Source organism: Lissotriton vulgaris, chromosome 3_1 (assembly GCF_964263255.1).
Source record: "Lissotriton vulgaris chromosome 3_1, aLisVul1.2, whole genome shotgun sequence".
NCBI classification, from domain to species: Eukaryota; Metazoa; Chordata; class Amphibia; order Caudata; family Salamandridae; genus Lissotriton; species Lissotriton vulgaris.
Genome location: NC_141689.1, coordinates 545,730,912 through 545,749,978, shown reverse-complemented (window position 1 = coordinate 545,749,978; position 19,067 = coordinate 545,730,912). Strand labels below are relative to the sequence as shown.

General features: G+C 47.9%; 1 protein-coding gene across 1 annotated transcript in view; it reads left to right on the top strand.

Moving 5' to 3' along the window:
- The window catches only part of BDP1 (BDP1 general transcription factor IIIB subunit), a 1,412,545-nt gene that overhangs the window by 281,107 nt on the left and 1,112,371 nt on the right, over positions 1–19,067 (top strand). The window contains exon 13 of the mRNA XM_086960808.1: positions 4,491–4,671. Within this exon, the coding sequence (XP_086816934.1) occupies positions 4,491–4,671 (181 nt within the window). The remainder of the gene's footprint in view (positions 1–4,490; positions 4,672–19,067) is intronic.

The window sequence follows — 19,067 nt, the reverse complement described above, 5'->3', positions numbered from 1 at the left end:
AGAGCAATCAAGCTATCAACGTCAAGAACCATGGAAGAAGGAGAGACGACAGGAAAGAGTGAGAAAATGCTACCGATGTGGGTATGATTTCCCTCATGCGGGCAGTTGCCCGGCCTCGGGCCAGAGATGTCGAAAATGTGGTCGCATTAACCATTTCGAAGCAATGTGCGGGGAGTACCACAAAGAGCAACGAAGTAGCCACTCGGGTGCTACACGATCTGACACCCGAAGCAGAGCTCCAAGAGTGTCGCGGTCTGACACCCGAAGACATCATGCGCGAGCTGTCCAAGATCAGACGGAGCGGTCCCCTGAATCGTCACACTCCAGCAGGGAGTCACGTCGGTCTCTGTGGGAGAGGAGGTCGCCGTCCAGAGAATCCAGACCCTCATCCCGAGACTCTGTTTATACCATTGAATACTTGAACTTAGCAGCAGACCCGGACCAACTTAAGAGATACCCTCGGCTGGACATCAAAGTCGGAAATCACGACTCAAAGTTTGTACTAGACTCTGGTGCCTCTCTAAATTACATTCCAGTTACTGAATACGAGAGAATGAGCCCACGACCCCCCTTGACATTTGCACCTGTGAGAGTCTACACGTGGATGGCTAAGAAGCCCCTTCCTTGTCTAGGGAAATTCTCTACGACACTTACACACGACGGCACAACCATATCAGCAGTCATCCATGTCATCAAGGGCCCTGAAGCAGACTGCCTTCTGAGTCTACCAACTGCTGAACGACTCCACTTGGTGGAAATTCTCTTCAAAGTCAGCGACATCCGAGACGTGACCCGCCTATTTCCCAGGTTGTTTCAAGGTTTGGGCAAGTTGAGAGACTGTCAAGTACGGCTTCATATCAACGAACAAGTCAGGCCTGTAGCCCAACACCCTCGGCGAGTACCATTTCACCTACAGGCCGCTGTGGAGGAAGAACTACAAGATCTATTGGCTGCGGACATCATCGAACGCACTGATGGCCCAACTCCATGGGTTTCGCCGGTCGTCATTGTTCCCAAAAAGGGCACGGCCAACAAAGTCAGGCTCTGCGTGGACATGCGGTTGCCCAACACTGCAATAGAACGAGAGCGGCACCCGGGGCCACACTTGAGCGACATGATCGCAGCATTGAACGGAGCCACTGTGTTTTCCAAATTGGATTTGAACAAAGGTTATCATCAACTGGAATTGGAAGTGGGGTCCAGGTACATCACTACTTTTGCAACTCACATGGGGTTGTTCAGATACAAAAGACTGAGCTTCGGTGTGTCCTCGGCAGCTGAGATCTTTCAGGAAATGATCCGGCAAGTCATCCAAAATATTCCAAACACGCTCAACTATAGCGATGACATTCTTGTCTATGGTTCTGATGTCAGAGAACATGACATTGCACTTAATCGTGTCTGCCATGCCTTAGTAGCAGCCAACTTGACTTTGAACAAAGAGAAATGCGAGTTTCACCAGGCTACGCTGAAATTTTTCGGTCACATCTTCTCGGGTGCTGGCATGAAACCTGATCCCGACAAAATCATGACTCTAAACAACACCAAGAGTCCCCAAGACGTCAGCGATCTCAGATCGTTCCTGGGAATGGCCAGCTATTGTGCTCGCTACATTAAGGACTACGCTACTATCAGCCACCCCCTCCGCATGCTAACCAAGCAGGGTCAATCGTTTGAATGGACTCCCCAATGTGAGCAGGCATTCAAGGAAATCAAGAAAGCGGTTGAATCGGCAAATCACTTGTCATATTTCAACCCGAAACGGAAAACTGAGATAACTGTCGATGCGAGTCCGGTGGGACTAGGAGCAATCCTGGCACAATATGAAAATGACTCGGATCAACGCCGCATCATTGCCTACGCGAGTCGTAGTCTGACTGAGCCGGAACGAGCCTACTCCCAACCTGAAAAAGAAAGCCTAGCCGTGGTATGGGCATGTGAACACTTTCATGTCTTTATCTATGGGAAGCATTTCACTTTAATCACAGATCATCAAGCCCTCATCACCATCTATGGAAATCCAAGATCCAAAATGCCCCCAAGGATCGAAAGGTGGGGTCTACGGTTGCAGGAATATACCTTCACCATACTTCACAAACCAGGGAAGTCTGAAAATCCAGCGGATTACATGTCCCGGCATCCTCTCCCATCATCAGCTTCCAGATCCTCCATTGCGGAAGAGTACATTCACTTTGTAACAGATCAAGCTCTTCCTCCAGCTATCCCTATGGAGACCATTCGGGAGATGACAGCTCAGGACGTCATATTGCAGAGAGTCCTTCACAAAATCCGCAACAATCGATGGAAGCATGATCCTCAGGACGGTGTAACCGATTCATCGACTCACCGTGAACTACAAGCCTTCAGACATGTGAGTGGTGAGCTCTCCGTCACGACTGATGGTATATTGCTGCGTGATCAGAGGGTCGTGATTCCTACTCAACTGAGACAGGGAGTGGTCGCTCTTGCACATGAAGGACATCGAGGTATAGTATCGACCAAACGAGCACTAAGGGAGCGAGTGTGGTTTCCGTTCCTTGATCAACTAGTGGAAGCCACCTTGAAAGATTGTCATCTCTGCCAACTCACCAGCAAGAGTGATCCTCCCGCTCCCCTACACATGACCAACTTGCCTGGTGGCGTATGGCAAGAAATCGCCATAGACTTTTATGGACCTTTATCGTCTGGCAAATATGTGCTGGCCATCATTGATGAGTATTCCAGGTACCCCATTGCCTGTTTTGTGTCGTCCACGAACACTGCCAGTACTCTCAAAATTCTTGATGAAGTCTTTGCAGCATGGGGAGTTCCCAAGGTCGTCAAATCAGACAACGGGCCCCCTTTCAACGGAAACGACTTTGCTGCCTTTGCGAAACACCTTGACTTTCATCATCGCAGGATCACGCCTCTCTGGCCACAGGCAAATGGGACAATTGAGAGGTTCATGGCCACTCTTAAAAAGACCTTCCAACATGCCACCGTGGAAGGGAAAGACTTACAAACAGCACTCAATGAAGTCCTTCGAGCTTATCGTACAACTCCTCATGCCACGACTGGCCAATGCCCGGCGACCCTCATGCTGGGACGTCCCATGAGGAATCGCATTCCCACATGGGATGGAGCCCTGGAAGCGTCATTATCTGAGATGGACTCGCGGGAGATGAGAGCCACTGATGAGCGCAACAAAAGTAAAATGAAGGCCTATGCCGACAACAGGAGGAGAGCACGGTCATTATCATTAAGTGAAGGGGACAATGTTATCGTCAAGCAGGAGACGCAGAAAAAGACCGACTGTCCATTCAAGGATGAACCGCTGGTTGTCACCCGAAGAAAAGGGACTATGGTAACTGCGGAGTCTGAGCAGCGGCGAGTTACGAGAAATATCTCGCACTTCAAGAAACTGCCAATAGACACCTCGAGAACCATGATGAGTGACCTAACCAATCCCCGAGTTGGGGAAACCCAATCAAATGATCAAGAGAACATTGCTCCAATCACTGATGCAGTGAGCACTGATGGTCCGAGAGTCCGGTCGCCTCGACCTCATCGGGACATACGTCCACCCAAGAGACTGATCGTGGAGATGGACTAAGAAGTCAGTATGTTCTGTTTTGTTCTGTTACAAAAGGGGGAGATGTTATGATGTTTGCACACTAGTAGTTGGGCGTGGGAGGAGCTAGGGGGCGAGAGGAAGAGGAGGAGTAGAGGCAGGATATAGTTAGTTAGAGTAGGGACAGGGGACGGAGAAGACACGGTAAACAAAGCTCTGTTAGTAATCATCCCAAGCGTCTGTCTTTCATTGTAGCTGGACGCTACAGTGAAGTTTTGAAAACACTAGGGAATAATAGAGCCCCAGACCAAATGAATATATTTTATAGAGTAGTGTTTCAAGGGAAGCAAGTAAAGTCTGGGTGATCTTTAGTTAACTTATCTACAAACTAATGTGGTTTTGTTAACTAGCACCATTTCATAAAGCAAATAAGTGTTTCTATAGATCATATTTATGCTAATCTATGTTTAGCCTTCTTCATATCATTGTGATGTACTCTAGTAGGTTATTGGAAATGGTTAGACCTTTGTGCTTGTACTCATTAGTTTTAAAAATCCATCTCTTGTTAACTTGCGTTTGTCCGTTAGAACTCACAGGACAATCTTGAATGATTAGTCAGCCATAGCACACTCAAATCCAAAATTGTCTCATTCAAAACCAAGCCATATTTCTGGGTCTCAAGGGCTTTGTTTTCAGTATTGATGTTTTACGTTGAGGTTTCTGTTTGCTGTTAAGTCAAAATATTTAAATATTTAGACAGTATAAACTAGTTCCATGCCTATTGTTTAAATTGGCTTATTATGCACCCTGTCATTTTCTATGTCGGGTACACATGAATCAGAGGTCAAAAAAAATATAAATAATCTGTAAACGTTTAAGAATTTAATTCTTACAGTACCAGGGTGATAAAAAATAAAACTATCTAAAAATGTATTAACAGGCAAAATAAAAGCTTTGGAAGAATCTGGAGCTATTACTGTTGATTCCACAAGCCATAAGGGGCAATCTGACCAAGCAGATTCTAGAAGATCAGAGGAGGATGATTTGCAGGGTGAAGGACCTCCAGAATATCCTTCTGCGGCCAGTGAAGAAGCTGAAAAAGAGAATGATGACTTAAGCAGGTAATTTTGAATTGGTATTAATAAAGCCACTTCTGGAGGCCTTCAGCAAATCTTGTATGTTGCTGAATGAGCATCCCATGCTGCTTCCTTTTGTAGCCTTCTCCATAGCGTTGTGCCTGTTGTGTTAGGATATATGATCAATAATTTGTTTTTGATTCAATTTTCCATCTACTATATTTACCCTGTTAACCTATTTGTAAACAGTGCTGCAATGTTAATAATGGCATGTAATGAATGATTAATTACAATAACATCAACTTAAGGATATCTGCAGCTTAATCCTTTTATAAAATTCAGCAACCTTTATGAACTTTTGCATACTCTATCTGCCATTTTTTTTTTTTACTTAGAGTTTTATATAGCGCGAACTTGACCCGAAGGTATCTGGTATCAGAGCGCTTTACACGAGCACCAGTTGAGTTACATGAGGACACATTCATTTTTGTTAGGCACGGGGAGATTACGTGATTTTCTCAGAATCTCAGGATGTTCAGCACTGTTGCCGAGACTAGAACCCGGTTCTCCAGATTCAAGATCGACCGCCCTAGCCGTTAGGCCAACACCTCCCCCCATGCTGTGCATTTAATGTACACAACAATTGCAGCATTAACCTTGTTTCCCTAGTCCAGCCATGTTGTGTGTTAATGTATTTGTGATACTTAACACTCACATTCATGGACCCATAATTATCTGAGGTCACTGTGAGCCCTCCTTGTAGAGGTAAGCATGTTATTTCCTATGTTTCTTTTGCTGTTTTAAATTGAACTACTTGAGACATACAACTTGTGTCTCATCCTGTATGGTCTCTGCCTCAAAAGACTTGCAAAGAAGCCAGATTTAGTTCTTGTTTCTGCCTGTTTTGTTTGCCTTTCCATCTTGGATGGATGTCCTACATAACTGGATTCTTTGTCCCAAAGTCTCAACTAGGACATTTTATATGAGGACTAATATGTGGAGAGGGTTGGTGGCATAGTTATTCATGGTCAGGTTCCTGTAATTTAAGCGGGACATAATTGGCTTTCATACTTTAGGAAAAAAAGATATGTTTGTAATGTTTGGATTAAGTCCATTCGTCTTGTACCCTGGCATATTATGCACCTAATGTAATTTTCCAACGTAGCTGTATGTTAATTAGTGTTAATACATTGCTAAATAGTGCCACACAAACTGCCGAAATCTTCTCCCATTTGTAACTGGGTGTTTTTTTGCCTTTTTCTCTGGTTTTGGAAAGTCTGCTACCAGCTCACTACCCACTTTAAACTATCAACCAAGAACATAAATAACTAGGCTAAGATCATAAAGATTAGCTGTTCTGGTAAAATCAACCTAGGCAATTGTTAAGGAATACCTGTTTCAACAACCGGAAAGAGTATGATCCTCACTCTGAAATTTAATGTCCAAATCACTTTGGTAACATACCATGACGTGTATTTGTAAAGCGCACGATCACCCATAAGGGTATCGTGGTGCTGTATAACAGATGCTTATTGTTACCCAACTCAGTGGGACTCGTTTTATCGACCTCAAAAGGATGAAAGGCTGAGTGGACCTGCTGGGAATTGAACCTGTGACCATGAGGTCGAACACAGGCCCCTACAGTGGACGCATTAGTCCACTAAGCCACCAGACCTGGCCTCCAACGTTTCCCAGGAAACTCGTTCTTAGTTCCTTTTTCAAATGTGCTGCTTCTTTGACCATGTTATCCACTGTTCTGCAGATAGCCCATTAATTCTGAAGCATACAGGTTCGAGGCATGTGGGCTGCTGAATTCATATCCGTGCATAGATCGCCGCCTAGTGTTGGGTCCGGATAATTGCACATTGTTGTCCTGGAAGAGTCTTCGAAGTATCACGAGATAGGTGGCTCCTTCTTCGGACTACAGTGCGCATGGGCATCCTCTCCATCCTTAGATTGTTTTTTCCGCCATTGGGTTCGGATGTACTTTCCAACTCTCTAAGTTCGGAATTAACTAAACTCTTCTCTAAAGGCCAAAAGGCCTTCAGATCCGTCTGTATTATTTAGCGCTCGGTACCGATACACTTTCTAAACATCTATTGCACTTCGGTCGTCGAATGGGGCCGTGAGGCCTTCTCGACACCACGTGGAACCAGCCGTCGATGGAACGAAGTCCATTCAAATACTGCCCGCAGTGCAACTCGAAGTTCCCGCACACAGATAAGCATCCCGTGTGCAACAAAGGCCTATCTCCAGACCACAAAGAAGATAGTTGCCTGGCCTGTGCCCAGTTCCGGTCAAAAAAGACTATCCGGAATCGACGGACAGCGAGGCAAGAAATGCAGCGGTCAGCACCAGAGCCCGATAATATCTTCGACGACGAGGAAGAACTAGCGAGCACCGAAGAATCTGATTGAGACGAAAACCAGTACTCGGATCACGACTCCTATGATTACCTCAAGGAGGAAGACCAAATCGTCGATCTTGAGGAAGACTATCAAAACATCGTAGCTGTTGAAGACGACTCCGATGACGACGAGGGACGAACTGTGAGTACAACGCCCCATATAGACACTGTAACAATATCAGAGACTCCGGTCGAGGCATCGCCAGCAGGCCTTAGCCAAGATCGACATTCTAGTTCTACAGCCCCGCTATACCGCCCGGCTAAGAACATATCCAAAGAGCTCTCTGAGACACGCCATACGGCACCGGTTACATTGAAACCAAAACTCGTCGACAACACCGTCTTCGGACAGAAAGTCGTCGAAACAAAAGTATTTAAACCAAAGGTCATCGAGCCTTAGGCCGTAGCTCCAACACAGCCTTCGAAGCCAAAGACCGTCGAGTCGACATCTAAGATCAAAGCTGTCGAGTCAAACTCAAAGCCGAAAGCCGTTGACCCCACAGCGCGGCCAAAAAACGTCGATTCGGCGCCCAAGCAAAAGCACATCGAATCGAACCCAAAAACAAAGCACATCGATTCGAGCAGATTAGCATCGAGTATCGACAAGGGAACAGAAACAGTCGACGAAAGTAAAAGGCCGACGCCCAAAACTAACGTCGAACCGAAAGTGAAACCTAGGGTGGAACAGAACAAAGCGGTCGAGCCGAAGCACCTCGAACCGAACAAGGGCACTGAGCCGAGACCTCAAACACCTAAAACACCTAAAGACACTGTCAAACTGACCAAACTGCTCGGTCCAAAAAAGGTGGTGAAGCCAGCCAAAGGCGTACAACCACAAAAGACGGTCAAACCCACTAAACAGATCGGCCCCAGAACAACCAAACCAAAGGCTACTGCACCAAAGCCTAAAACTGTGGAGGAAGAGCTTGTTCACCCAGATACCGACACAGAAGACCAGTCAAAACTGTTTATTAACCCAGTAACTGGTAAAGTGACTGTTTACACAAAAAAGAAAAGGCCTTTGCCAATAGAAGACTTTCCTAGAATATCACTCAAAAAGAAGAGAGACTTTGCTACCTCTCCAATACTTTTTGAACCTATCAATGCAGCTATGCCTACAACCCCATATACCCCAGCATCACCTTACTACAACCCAGATGAAGATCAGGATGCAGATGTAGGGTTTGGTTATCCACAAAACCCAACTGAAGACCCTAACCTACAGCCATGGGGTGCAGGAGGAGAACCAGACAATGAAGGGGCTCTGCCCATTACAGAACCTGCACTTTACCCAACTAAGCCATCACCCACAGAAGATACTGTGGCCTTTAATTCATTACTTGATAGAGCAGCTACCTACTGTAGGAAGGTACATCCTGACTATGGTTGCCCCCCACTTTTTGCCCTGTGTTTTAGCTGGTTTTGGACATAGTCGACCTGGGACCCTGCCAATCAGGACCCCAGGCCTACTGCTCTCTCTTTAAAATGGATTCCATGTACCCTAGGTGCATTTCCAATTGGTACTGGGCCACCTTATCAGACCCCGTAACGCAGGGCATAGGTGTACCCAGGGCCGCCAGGGGCTGCAGCATGTATTATGCCACCCCTGGCTGGCCTCCTAAATTTGACACAACTGGCTGCATGACAGCTGGGGCAAAGTCGTGTAATCACCCTTTGCTTTAGGTATAGTAGCTCTATATCTAACCATACAATGGACACCCGAGTTCCTATCAGTCACTCCTATGGCAGGCCTTGACAATCCTGAAGGCAGAGTGCGTGGGCTCGTGTGAACTTGGTTCTGGCCCGAGCCGAGCCCGGTTGCAGCTTGCGGAATCAAGACCCAATGGCTGTTCCATGATAACGCGTACCACATCGGTAACTTCGGTGTCGCGTTATCAAGGCATGTCGAGTAAGGTGTCATACGAATCGGGATGCTGCCCTCTCACCAATTCTGGCGACGAGGTTAGCATTCCGCCCTTCTAGAGGGACACGACATGTACGTAACTGTGAACCCCGGTTAAAGTTAACCAAAGCCTCAGCTCCACAAAATGGATGCTGCCACCACAGACACGAGTCTGACCTCCTGCTGCTGGGAGTCCTTCCAGCGAGGAGAGCTTGGACAAAGGGTTTCCTGTCGAGGGCGGTGTTCGCACCATCCCAGACAGGGTTTGTGTATTCTGGGTAGGTAGGGCTTTTGCGAGAAGGTGACTGCGGAGTGGCACCCCGGTGCTCACTACGCATCTGCCGGTTAGAACCAGTTCCAGGGGCGACAGCCCTGGCCTGGGGAAAGTCCGGCAGGGGAGAGGGGTGTAACTACCCCCCTTCCTGGTCCCACCCTTAGGGCAGGACCTAGTCATGTACCCACCCCTTTCTTTAGAATAAAGACCGGAGCGGGGACCCTTCCAAATTAGATCATCTTTGATTCAAGAACTACTTTCTACGAAAGGACATTCAAGACTCTTCTCAAGATTTCTCCCTTGTGACTAAGGAGTAGTCACCCTGCATCAGCAGGCACCATCTAAGAACTCTGCGGTTTGCTGTAAGTCCTTCCTCAAGGAATCCGACGGCCCAGCTCGACGAGAACCGGCTTCCCTGGCACCTCTGACCTCTACCCACGTCATCAGCTCAGCTGTGATCTGTGGGTGCGACGAGACCTCGAGGGACCGGCCATCATCAGAACCTGCACGCTCTTAAAACCAGCACGACCATCGAGGTAACTCTCTGGTGAGTGCTCTGGGGTCCGAGAAGCCCCGACCCTGAGCCGCTCCAGCACCGAAGTGCAGTCTCCCAGCATCTCCACGATCTGCGTGGGGCCCTTCTGCTCGCTGCTCAGCACGTTGTCTGGTCACTAGCCGCTGGCTTGTGCCCTTCTGTGACGACATCCGAGAATCATCACTGCTGGTCTGGTTGCTCCAGACTGGCCCTTGCTTCCATCTTTGCGAGAAGCACCCCGGACCCTCCTGGTCCACTCAAGACGCCATCTTAGGCCCACCACGTGGCCCTGAGATCTGCCAAGGCTTGTTGCCCCATCTTGGGCCCAGCGACGCCGACAGCATCATCCTTCGTGGGACAGCTCGCACCTCCACCGTGGTCGCCGACAACGCCTCCTGGTCCGTGAGACTGCAGAGCCTAGCGTCGCCCACTCACCTGGTCGAGGTGACGGCCAACCGGTGCCTTCCTGGTACCCTCTGACTACTGGCTAGTAGTACGAACTTGGTCCCCTCTGCTTTCAGGTTTCATCAATCTCCGATCCAGGCTTGGATCTCTACGAACTATTCAGCACTGGTCGCCGGCCAGCAACTCCTTTTCTTCCGGCTCCTGGCTCGTCAGCGAAGACCCCGACGCCTGTAAGACTTGTGCAGCCGCAGCCCTCGTGGCTAGGTAACTCGGCATTTCGGTGCCTGCATAGCCTCCTTACTCTAGGGTCCTGAGTCCCTCGCTTCCGACTTGCCTTATCGGGTCCGCCCGAGACCTTAATCTTTCCGTGTCCTTGGACACTTGTTTTAATTGTGCACTTGAAGTATTTGCTAAAGAGATTTGGTTTGTGCTTAGTACCCTGTCCTCATAAAGAGTACAGGGCTGTTGTGATTCTTAATAAATATACTGTTTATTTTCATAACACTTGTGTGGTGTCCTTTCACTGGGTGTTCAAGGGGTACATGTGTGGTAAACAGCTGGCTTAACGCGCCCTCTCGAGTCTTTAGCCTTAGACTGCTCGTATCCACGCTACTAGGATAGCTGGTCTATAGGTTGACTTACAACCAAACACCATAAGGGTCGTCGGAACGATACATAGCGGTCGCTAGAATAGCGGACGTTGCATATCGGGCCAACTTCTCACACCTACCATAATGTAGATATGCACTCTGATGCTATTGAAGAAGACTTTCTCTTTGATACACTAACAACATCTGAGAGACATGTAAAAACACTCCCCATGTTGAAGGGCGCCTTAAAACACGCAGAAGACATTTTTAAGGACATTGCTAGGGCACGGGTCATAATGCCTAGAATTGAAAAGAAATATAGGGCTGCACCTATACATCCCACATACATCAAGGGTCAGCTACCCCTAGACTCGCTAGTGGTATCCAACGCACGTACACGGGCTAATTCCCAAACTACCGGAGAGGCTGCTCCTCCGGACAAAGAGTCAAAAATCTTTGAGGCATCAGGCAAAAGAGTAGCTGCTCAAGCAGCAAACTCATGGAGAATTGCCAATACACAGGCCATGCTGGCCAGATATGACAGGGCACACTACGACAGCTTAGAAGAAAATATCCAACACTTACCTGACCCTTACAAACAGCAGGCAGATGACCTTATACAGGAGGGAAAGCTCATCACCAATGCCTCAATTAAATGTGCCCTCGACGCGGCAGATACAGTGGCCAGATCTATCAATACAAGCGTGCTGCTAAGGCGACACATATGGCTCTGCATATCGGGCTTTAAAAATGAAGTTCAATCCACAATTCTTAATCAGCCCATCAACCCAGACTTTTTATTTGGTCCAGCAGTTGACTCAATTCTGGACAAAATGAAAAAAGATGCGGAAACAGCAAAGTCCATGGGAGCTCTCCAGTCCCAACAACACCAGGGCTCCTTTCGTCGCTCCAATTATAGAGGAGAAGCGCAAAGTAATACATCACAGCAATCCTCCAGCTACAAAGGTAACACACAATCCACATAGAGCAAAAACACTAACAGGGGTGGATACAGAGGCAATCACACCTAAGGAAGGGGTCGCGGAGGAAATGCAAATAGATACTCCACTAACACCAAACAGTGACTTCTTGGCACCACCCCCAGACCATATAACACCGGTCGGGGGAAGACTACAACAATTTCTGCCAATCTGGTTAAATATCACAACAGACAAGTGGGTCAGGCAAATTATCCAACATGGCTATTGCCTGGAACTCACCTCAACCCCACCCAACATACCACCTGCGCCAATGTCACAGGAACATATAACACTACTGCAGCAAGAGATCATCAGTATGCTGCAAAAGGGGGCCATAGAACCAGTCCCACTACAACATCAGGGAACACGAGTATACTCCCTATACTTCCTAATTCCATAAAAGGACGGGTCTCTCAGACCAATATTGGACCTCAGGCCCCTCAACCTGTATATTTTGTCGTAGCATTTTCATATGCTCACTCTCCAGCAAGTCCTACCATTGCTCCGCAAGGGAGTCTTCCTAGCAACTCTGGACCTCAAAGACTCATACTTTCATATACCAATACACCCAGCTCACAGAAAGTATCTCAGGTTCACCATACAAGGACAGCACTACCAGTTCAAAGTACTACCATTTGGTGTCACAACAGCGCCACGCGTCTTCACCAAATGTCTAGCTACAGTGGCAGCACATCTCAGAAGGCAACACATCCATGTGTACCCATATCTGGACGATTGGCTAATACACGCGCCATCGGCCCAGCAGTGTGCCAACCACATGTCAAAAACCATCCATCTCCTGCACAGTTTAGGCTTCTCGCTAAACTACCCGAAGTCACATCTGCAACCCTCCCATGTACAACAATACCTGGGAGCAACTATAGATACACTGGCAGCAAAAGCATACCCCAATGCAGCACGTATCAACAGCATGCAAGCACTGATCCAAAAATTCAGGCCCCAACACTCAGTACCAGCTCGAGTGTTTATGCAACTAATAGGCATGATGGCCTCGTGCATATTCATAGTCCCTCATGCCAGACTACACATGCGTCCTCTCCAAGAGTGCCTAGCAAGGCAGTGGAACCAGGCTCAAGGGCAATTACAGGACCTAGTGTTGGTGACCAGTCGGGCATACAACTCTCTGCATTGGTGGAATCCACAAAACCTTTGCAAAGGACGACTGTTCCAAGAGCCTGTCCCACAAATAGTGTTAACCGCGGACGCATCCCTACTAGGATGGGGAGCCCATGTCCTACACTACACAGTACAGGGACTATGGACTCTACAACAAAAGAAGATGCACATCAACCTACTGGAGCTGATGGCTATCTTTCTAGTTCTAAAAGCATTCGAGACACACTTATGCAACAAAATCGTGTTGATCCGGACGGATAACATGACAGCTATGTATTACATTCAAAAACAGGGAGGAACACACTCGCCACAGCTGTCGCACCTAGCTCAAGCAATGTGGAAGTGGGCCATTCAAAGGAACATGTTTCCTATGGCAGAGCACCTCCCAGGCAAGGACAATCAAGTAGCCGACCTGCTCAGCAGGCACAGTTAACAAATGCACAAATGGGAGATTCATCCCAAAGTGCTCCAACCATTCTTCCGGAAGTGGGGACACCCGGAGATAGATCTGTTTGCCACAAGCGAAAACGCAAAATGCCAGTACTTTGCCTCCAGGTTCCCACATCCACAGTCGCAAGGCAATGCGATATGAATGAACTGGTCAGGCAAATTTACGTACGCTTTTCCCCCAGCTCCATTATTACCGCTAGTGGCACGCAAACTACGACAATCCTAGTTGCTCCCACATGGGCGAGGCAACCATGGTACACAACGTTCCTAGAACTGTCAGTGGTGCCTCATCAAAGACTGAGACTCACACCCAATATACTAACTCCGAGCCATGGAGAAATCCAACATCCAGATCCGCAACAGCTGAACCTGGCGATCTGGCTCCTGAAATCCTAGAGTTTGGATACCTAAACTTGCCTCCAGACTGTATGAACATTATCAAGGAGGCAAGAAAACCCTCTACCAGGGCATGTTATGCAGCTAAGTGGAAACGTTTCGTCATTTACTGCTGAAACAATGATATAAATCCACTTGATGCTTCTACTCAAAACATCATTTGCTATCTCTTGCACCTACAACGCTGCAATTTAGCCTATTCATCCATCAGGATACATCTAGCTGTGTTAGCAGCATATCTTCAAAACAGGCAACACCTTTCACTTTTTAGGGTGCCAGCAATTAAAGCGTTTATGGAAGGACTCAAACGCGTAATGGACCACCTTTTGAACCACTACACTCATGCGAAATTCAATTTCTTACTTGGAAGGTGGCTTTCCTTATTGCCATTTCTTCGCTTTGAGGAGTTAGTGAGCTTCAAGCCCTAACTATTCAAGAGCCATTCATCCAAATACATGCAAATAGGGTTGTTCTCAGAACAAACCCTAAATTCATGCCAAAGGTGGTATCCCATTTCCACATAAATCAAACCATCGAACTGCCAGTGTTCTTTCAGAATCCACAAACAGTAGCTGAAAGGGCCTTGAATACTCTAGATGTCAAAAGAGCTCTGCTATACTATATAGACAGAACTAAAGCATTTCGAAAGACAAAACAGTTGTTTGTTGCTTTCGCACCGCAACACAAAGGCAATCCTATTTCAAAATCCGGTATAGCCAGATGGATCGTTAAATGCATCCAGATATGTTATTAAAAAGCCAAACGCACCTTAATAGTTCCCCCTAGGGCGCATTCCACACGCAAGCTAGGGGCATGCATGGCTTTCCTGGGTAATATTCCTTTACACGAAATTTGTAAAGCAGCCACATGGACAACAACACATACATTTACAAAACACTATTGTGTAGATGTACATTCAAAACAGCAAGCTGCTGTAGGACAGGCTGTTCTCCAAACTCTTTTTCAGACTGCTGCAGCTGACACAGGTAGCCACCGCTAAGGGAGATACTGCTATACATTCTATGCACAGATATGAATTCAGCAGCCCACATGCCTCGAACGGAATATGCTACTTACCAGTATGCATCTGTTCTTGGCATGTAGGGCTGCTGACATTCATATCGTACACCCACCTCCCCGGTGCCTGTCGCAGCTGCAGCATTCACTCTTTGCATGGACATCTCTTACACTACTATACTCCATCTCTGCCACAATGGCGAAAACAATCTAAGGATGGAGAGGATGCCCATGCGCACTGTAGTCCGAAGGAGGAGCCACCTATCTCGTGATACTTCGAAGACTCTTCCAGGACAACAATATGCAATCATCCGGACCCAACACTAGGCGGCGATCTATGTACAGATATGAATGTCAGCAGCCCTACATGCCAAGAACATATGCATACTGGTAAGTAGCATATTCCTTCCCATTGATTGGTCACCTTATGACTATCCCTCAGATGCCAGACTGGTACTGATACCTTTTCCACAGTCATAGCGTTTCAGCTTCACCCCATTGGGCCATGTGGCTTCAGCCCCAGTTCTGAACACTGGATGTGATGATATTGGTGTACATTAGGTGCTTCATCATTGAAATTCTTCAGCATTTTTCACAGTGGCTGGGTCAAAAATCTCCTCCAAACCTAGGATGCATGGTGGCGGAACAAGACATTGCTTAGAGGTGGGGTTCTGGGTCTCCCCCATGCATCAACTTTAGGAGATAAGAGGGGTTGGACTTTTGCATGGGATTGGAGCAGCCAATTTATGGGGCTCGAGGCTGCCCGCGTAAACACTATCGAATTTGGAAGAGGTGGGCCGACTACAGGAGCTTGTGGCTGGAACCCCCGGTAGAGCAAGAGGCTATGGTGGGAAGTGTGTGCTGAGCCAAAATTACAGATATATATACATTGCTGGCCTGAGATACCATGTGCTGAATAAGGGAGACGGAGTTGTGTGACCGGGGGGTTTGTGGTGGTGGGGGGGGGGCAGGGGGACTTTCACAATGTTCAGTTTGATATTGTTGCTTAATAAAATGATGTAAAGATTGCTATGACATTGATGCCCTGTACCAATTGGCGGCCTTCCCCGAAATGCGGGGTGTCGCAGTATATATACAATCTATCAAATAAAATCTGTTCTTCAAAAAAAAAAATTAGGAGATAAGTATGGCATATTGTAGACTTATGGAGCATGAAGATTACAAGGGGTGAGGTTGCCGGAAGAAGTTTGATAAAATCTGGGACAGTTGGGAGGCAGATGCTGATTGAGAGTTGGAATGAGACAGGAAGCCGTCTGTACCTTTGTTACGGACTGAGTGGGTCAGGGCCGAACGTATCTACTGACTTCGCATGTATGGAAGTTGGGGCTAAAGGACGGGAAGGTGAGGTCATGGGACGCGTGCAATGAAGAGGAGAGTATTGAGCTACAGTTATACCGTGACCAGCTTGGGGTGACTGTGGTAGTCAAGGTAGCTAGTTCTGATAAGTTGTTGTTGCTGTATATATGGTTATGTATAAAATAATAAAAATAACAAACAAACAAAAAAGTCCCCTACAAAAGTGTCATGGTTTAAGTCACAGTTGCAGATGCTGTAAGAAAATGTCCTTGTTGGGTCCAAGTGACAAGCATGTGGTGCCTGGGCTCGGAACATGAAGCCACAGCCTTGAGGGCGCCACGCGGGTTGAGCGGCTGCGCAGTTTCTTTTCTAAAAAATATGTAACGCGGTCCACACGGAGCGTGATAAATCTGGAACGCTGTTGGCGTGGCTGGCGAACCCTGCTAGGCGGGGCGCGGTCATATTAGAATTAGGTACACCTTCCGGGGGGAATGTGCTCCATCAGGAGATTAATGACCAATTCCTAGCGTACTATACGGATTTTTATCGGAGTAAAGTGGCGCCCGATGATGCTGCTCTTGAGGAGTTTTTGGCCACAGCTGCTCTTCCAAAACTTGATGAGGCACAGGCGGAGTTACTTGGTCAGGATGTAACGATTGGAGAAGTTAGGGGAGTTATTAAGAATATGGCACGGAAAAAGACCCCTAGGGTGGATGGCTTACCAATTGAATTTTATTTGGCTTATATAGATCTTCTGGCTCCCAAGTCAGTAATACTCTATAATGCAGCGAAGCAGGTGGGATACCTGCCTGTCACAACTAGAGAGGCTTTTATTATCCCACTCTTGAAACAGGGGAAATCGCTTTCAGATAGGACTGCTTACCGTCCATTGTCTACGTTGACAACTGACAATAAGATATTAAATCGGATCTTGGCGACTCACCTGCACCCATATATGAAAACCTTGGTGCATGCCGATCAAGCGGGATTCATCCCAACAAAGAACACAGCCGTAAATGTGAGGTTCCTGGTACGAGTGCTGGAAGCTGACACTTACAAGAAAAGAACCACCGCAATTTTATCGGTTGACATAGAGAAGGCATTCAATGGCTTGTAATGGCCTTATCTATTTCAAGTAATGCGCAGGTTTGTTCTGGGGGATGGGTTTGTTGAGTGGACGACACTGTTATATAAGCATTCTACTGCCTGGTTGAAAATGGGGAGCCTTTTCCTGATGCTTCACTTGGGACTTACCAGTGTTGTTCTATAGAGATGTGATGCCCCTCACACATATCTTTGAGTTTTTTTCTCAAGCATACCTTTTTAGGTTTCACCAGCATTTGCGCTGTTCTTGCGATATCTCTTGTAATGATACACAAGATCTTAAACAAGTATTTGCAATGTAATAGGTCTCGCATTAGGAAAGTGTGAGCTATTGGTATTGTAAATGACAATTTTTTAAATTATGTGTTGGCTTTGAAAATATATAAATTAATAGCATTGTTATTCACAAAGCCAATAGCTTACACTTTCCTAATGCGAGTCCTATTGGCTATGGCAATGCTTATTGGTAGCAAGCAAGGACAGTGCTGTTGTGGTGCTGAGTGATGATGTGGTTGGCAATGTGGTCGCTGTCCCTCGAGTGATGTGGTGGTGTCCCGAGTGATGTGGTGGTGTCCCCGAGTGATGTGGTGGTGTCCCCGAGTGATGTGGTGGTGTCCCCGAGTGATGTGGTGGTGTCCCCGAGTGATGTGGTGGTGACCCCGAGTGATGTGGTGGTGTCCCTAAGTGATGTGGTGGGTGATGGTGGTGTCCCTGAGTGTTGTGGTGGTGTCCCTGAGTGATATGGTATACACCTGAGTGATGTGGTGGTGTCCCCGAGTGATGTGGTGGTGTCCCTGAGTGACGTGGTGGTGTCCCTGAGTGTTGTGGTGGTGTCCCTGAGTGATATGGTATACACCTGAGTGATGTGGTGGTGTCCCCGAGTGATGTGGTGGTGACCCCGAATGATGTGGTGGTGCCCCTGAGTGATGTGGTGGGTGATGTGGTGGTGTCCCTGAGTGATGTGGTGGAGTCCCTGAGTGATGTGGTGGTACCCCTGAGTGATGTGGTGGTGTCCTTGAGTTAAGTTGTTGCTGTCCCCGAGTGATGTGGTGGTGTCCCTGAGTGATGTGGTGGTGTCCCTGAGTGATGTGGTGGTGTCCCCGAGTGATTTGGTGGTGTTCCCGAGTGATGTGGTGGTGTCCCCGAGTGATGTGATGGTGTCCCCGAGTGATGTGGTGGTTTTCCCGAGTGAATTGGTGGTGTTCCCGAGTGATTTGGTGGTGTTCCCAAGTGATGTGGTGGTGTCCCCGAGTGATGTGGTGGTGTTCCCGAGTGATGTGGTGGTGTTCCCGAGTGATGTGGTGGTGTCCCCGAGTGATGTGCTGGTGTACCAGAGTGATGTGGTGGTGTCCCCGAGTGATGTGGTGGTGTCCCTGAGAGATGTGGTGGTGTCCCTGAGTGATGTGGTGGTGTCCCTGAGTGGTGTGGTGGTGTCCCTGAGTGATGTGGTGGTATCCCTGAGTGATGTGGTGGTGTCCCTGAGTGATGTGGTGGTGTCCCTGGGTGGATGTGGTGGTGTCCCTGAGTGGTGGTGTCCCTGGGTGGTGGTGTCCCTGGGTGATGTGGTGGTGTCCCTGAGTGGTGGTGTCCCTGAGTGATGTGGTGGTGTCCCTGAGTGATGTGGTGGTGTCCCTGGGTGATGTGGTGGTGTCCCTGAGCCATGTGGTGGTGTCCCTGAGCCATGTGGTGGTGTCCCTGAGTCATCTGGTGGTGTCCCTGAGTCATGTGGTGGTGTCCCTGAGTCATGTGGTGGTCCCCCTGAGTGATGTGGTGGTGCCCCTGAGTGATGTGGTGGTGCCCCTGAGTGATGTGATGGTGCCCCTGAGTGATGTGGTGGTGCCCCTGAGTGATGTGGTGGTGCCCCTGAGTGATGTGGTGGTGCCCCTGAGTGATGTGGTGGTGCCCCTGAGTGATGTGGTGGTGCCC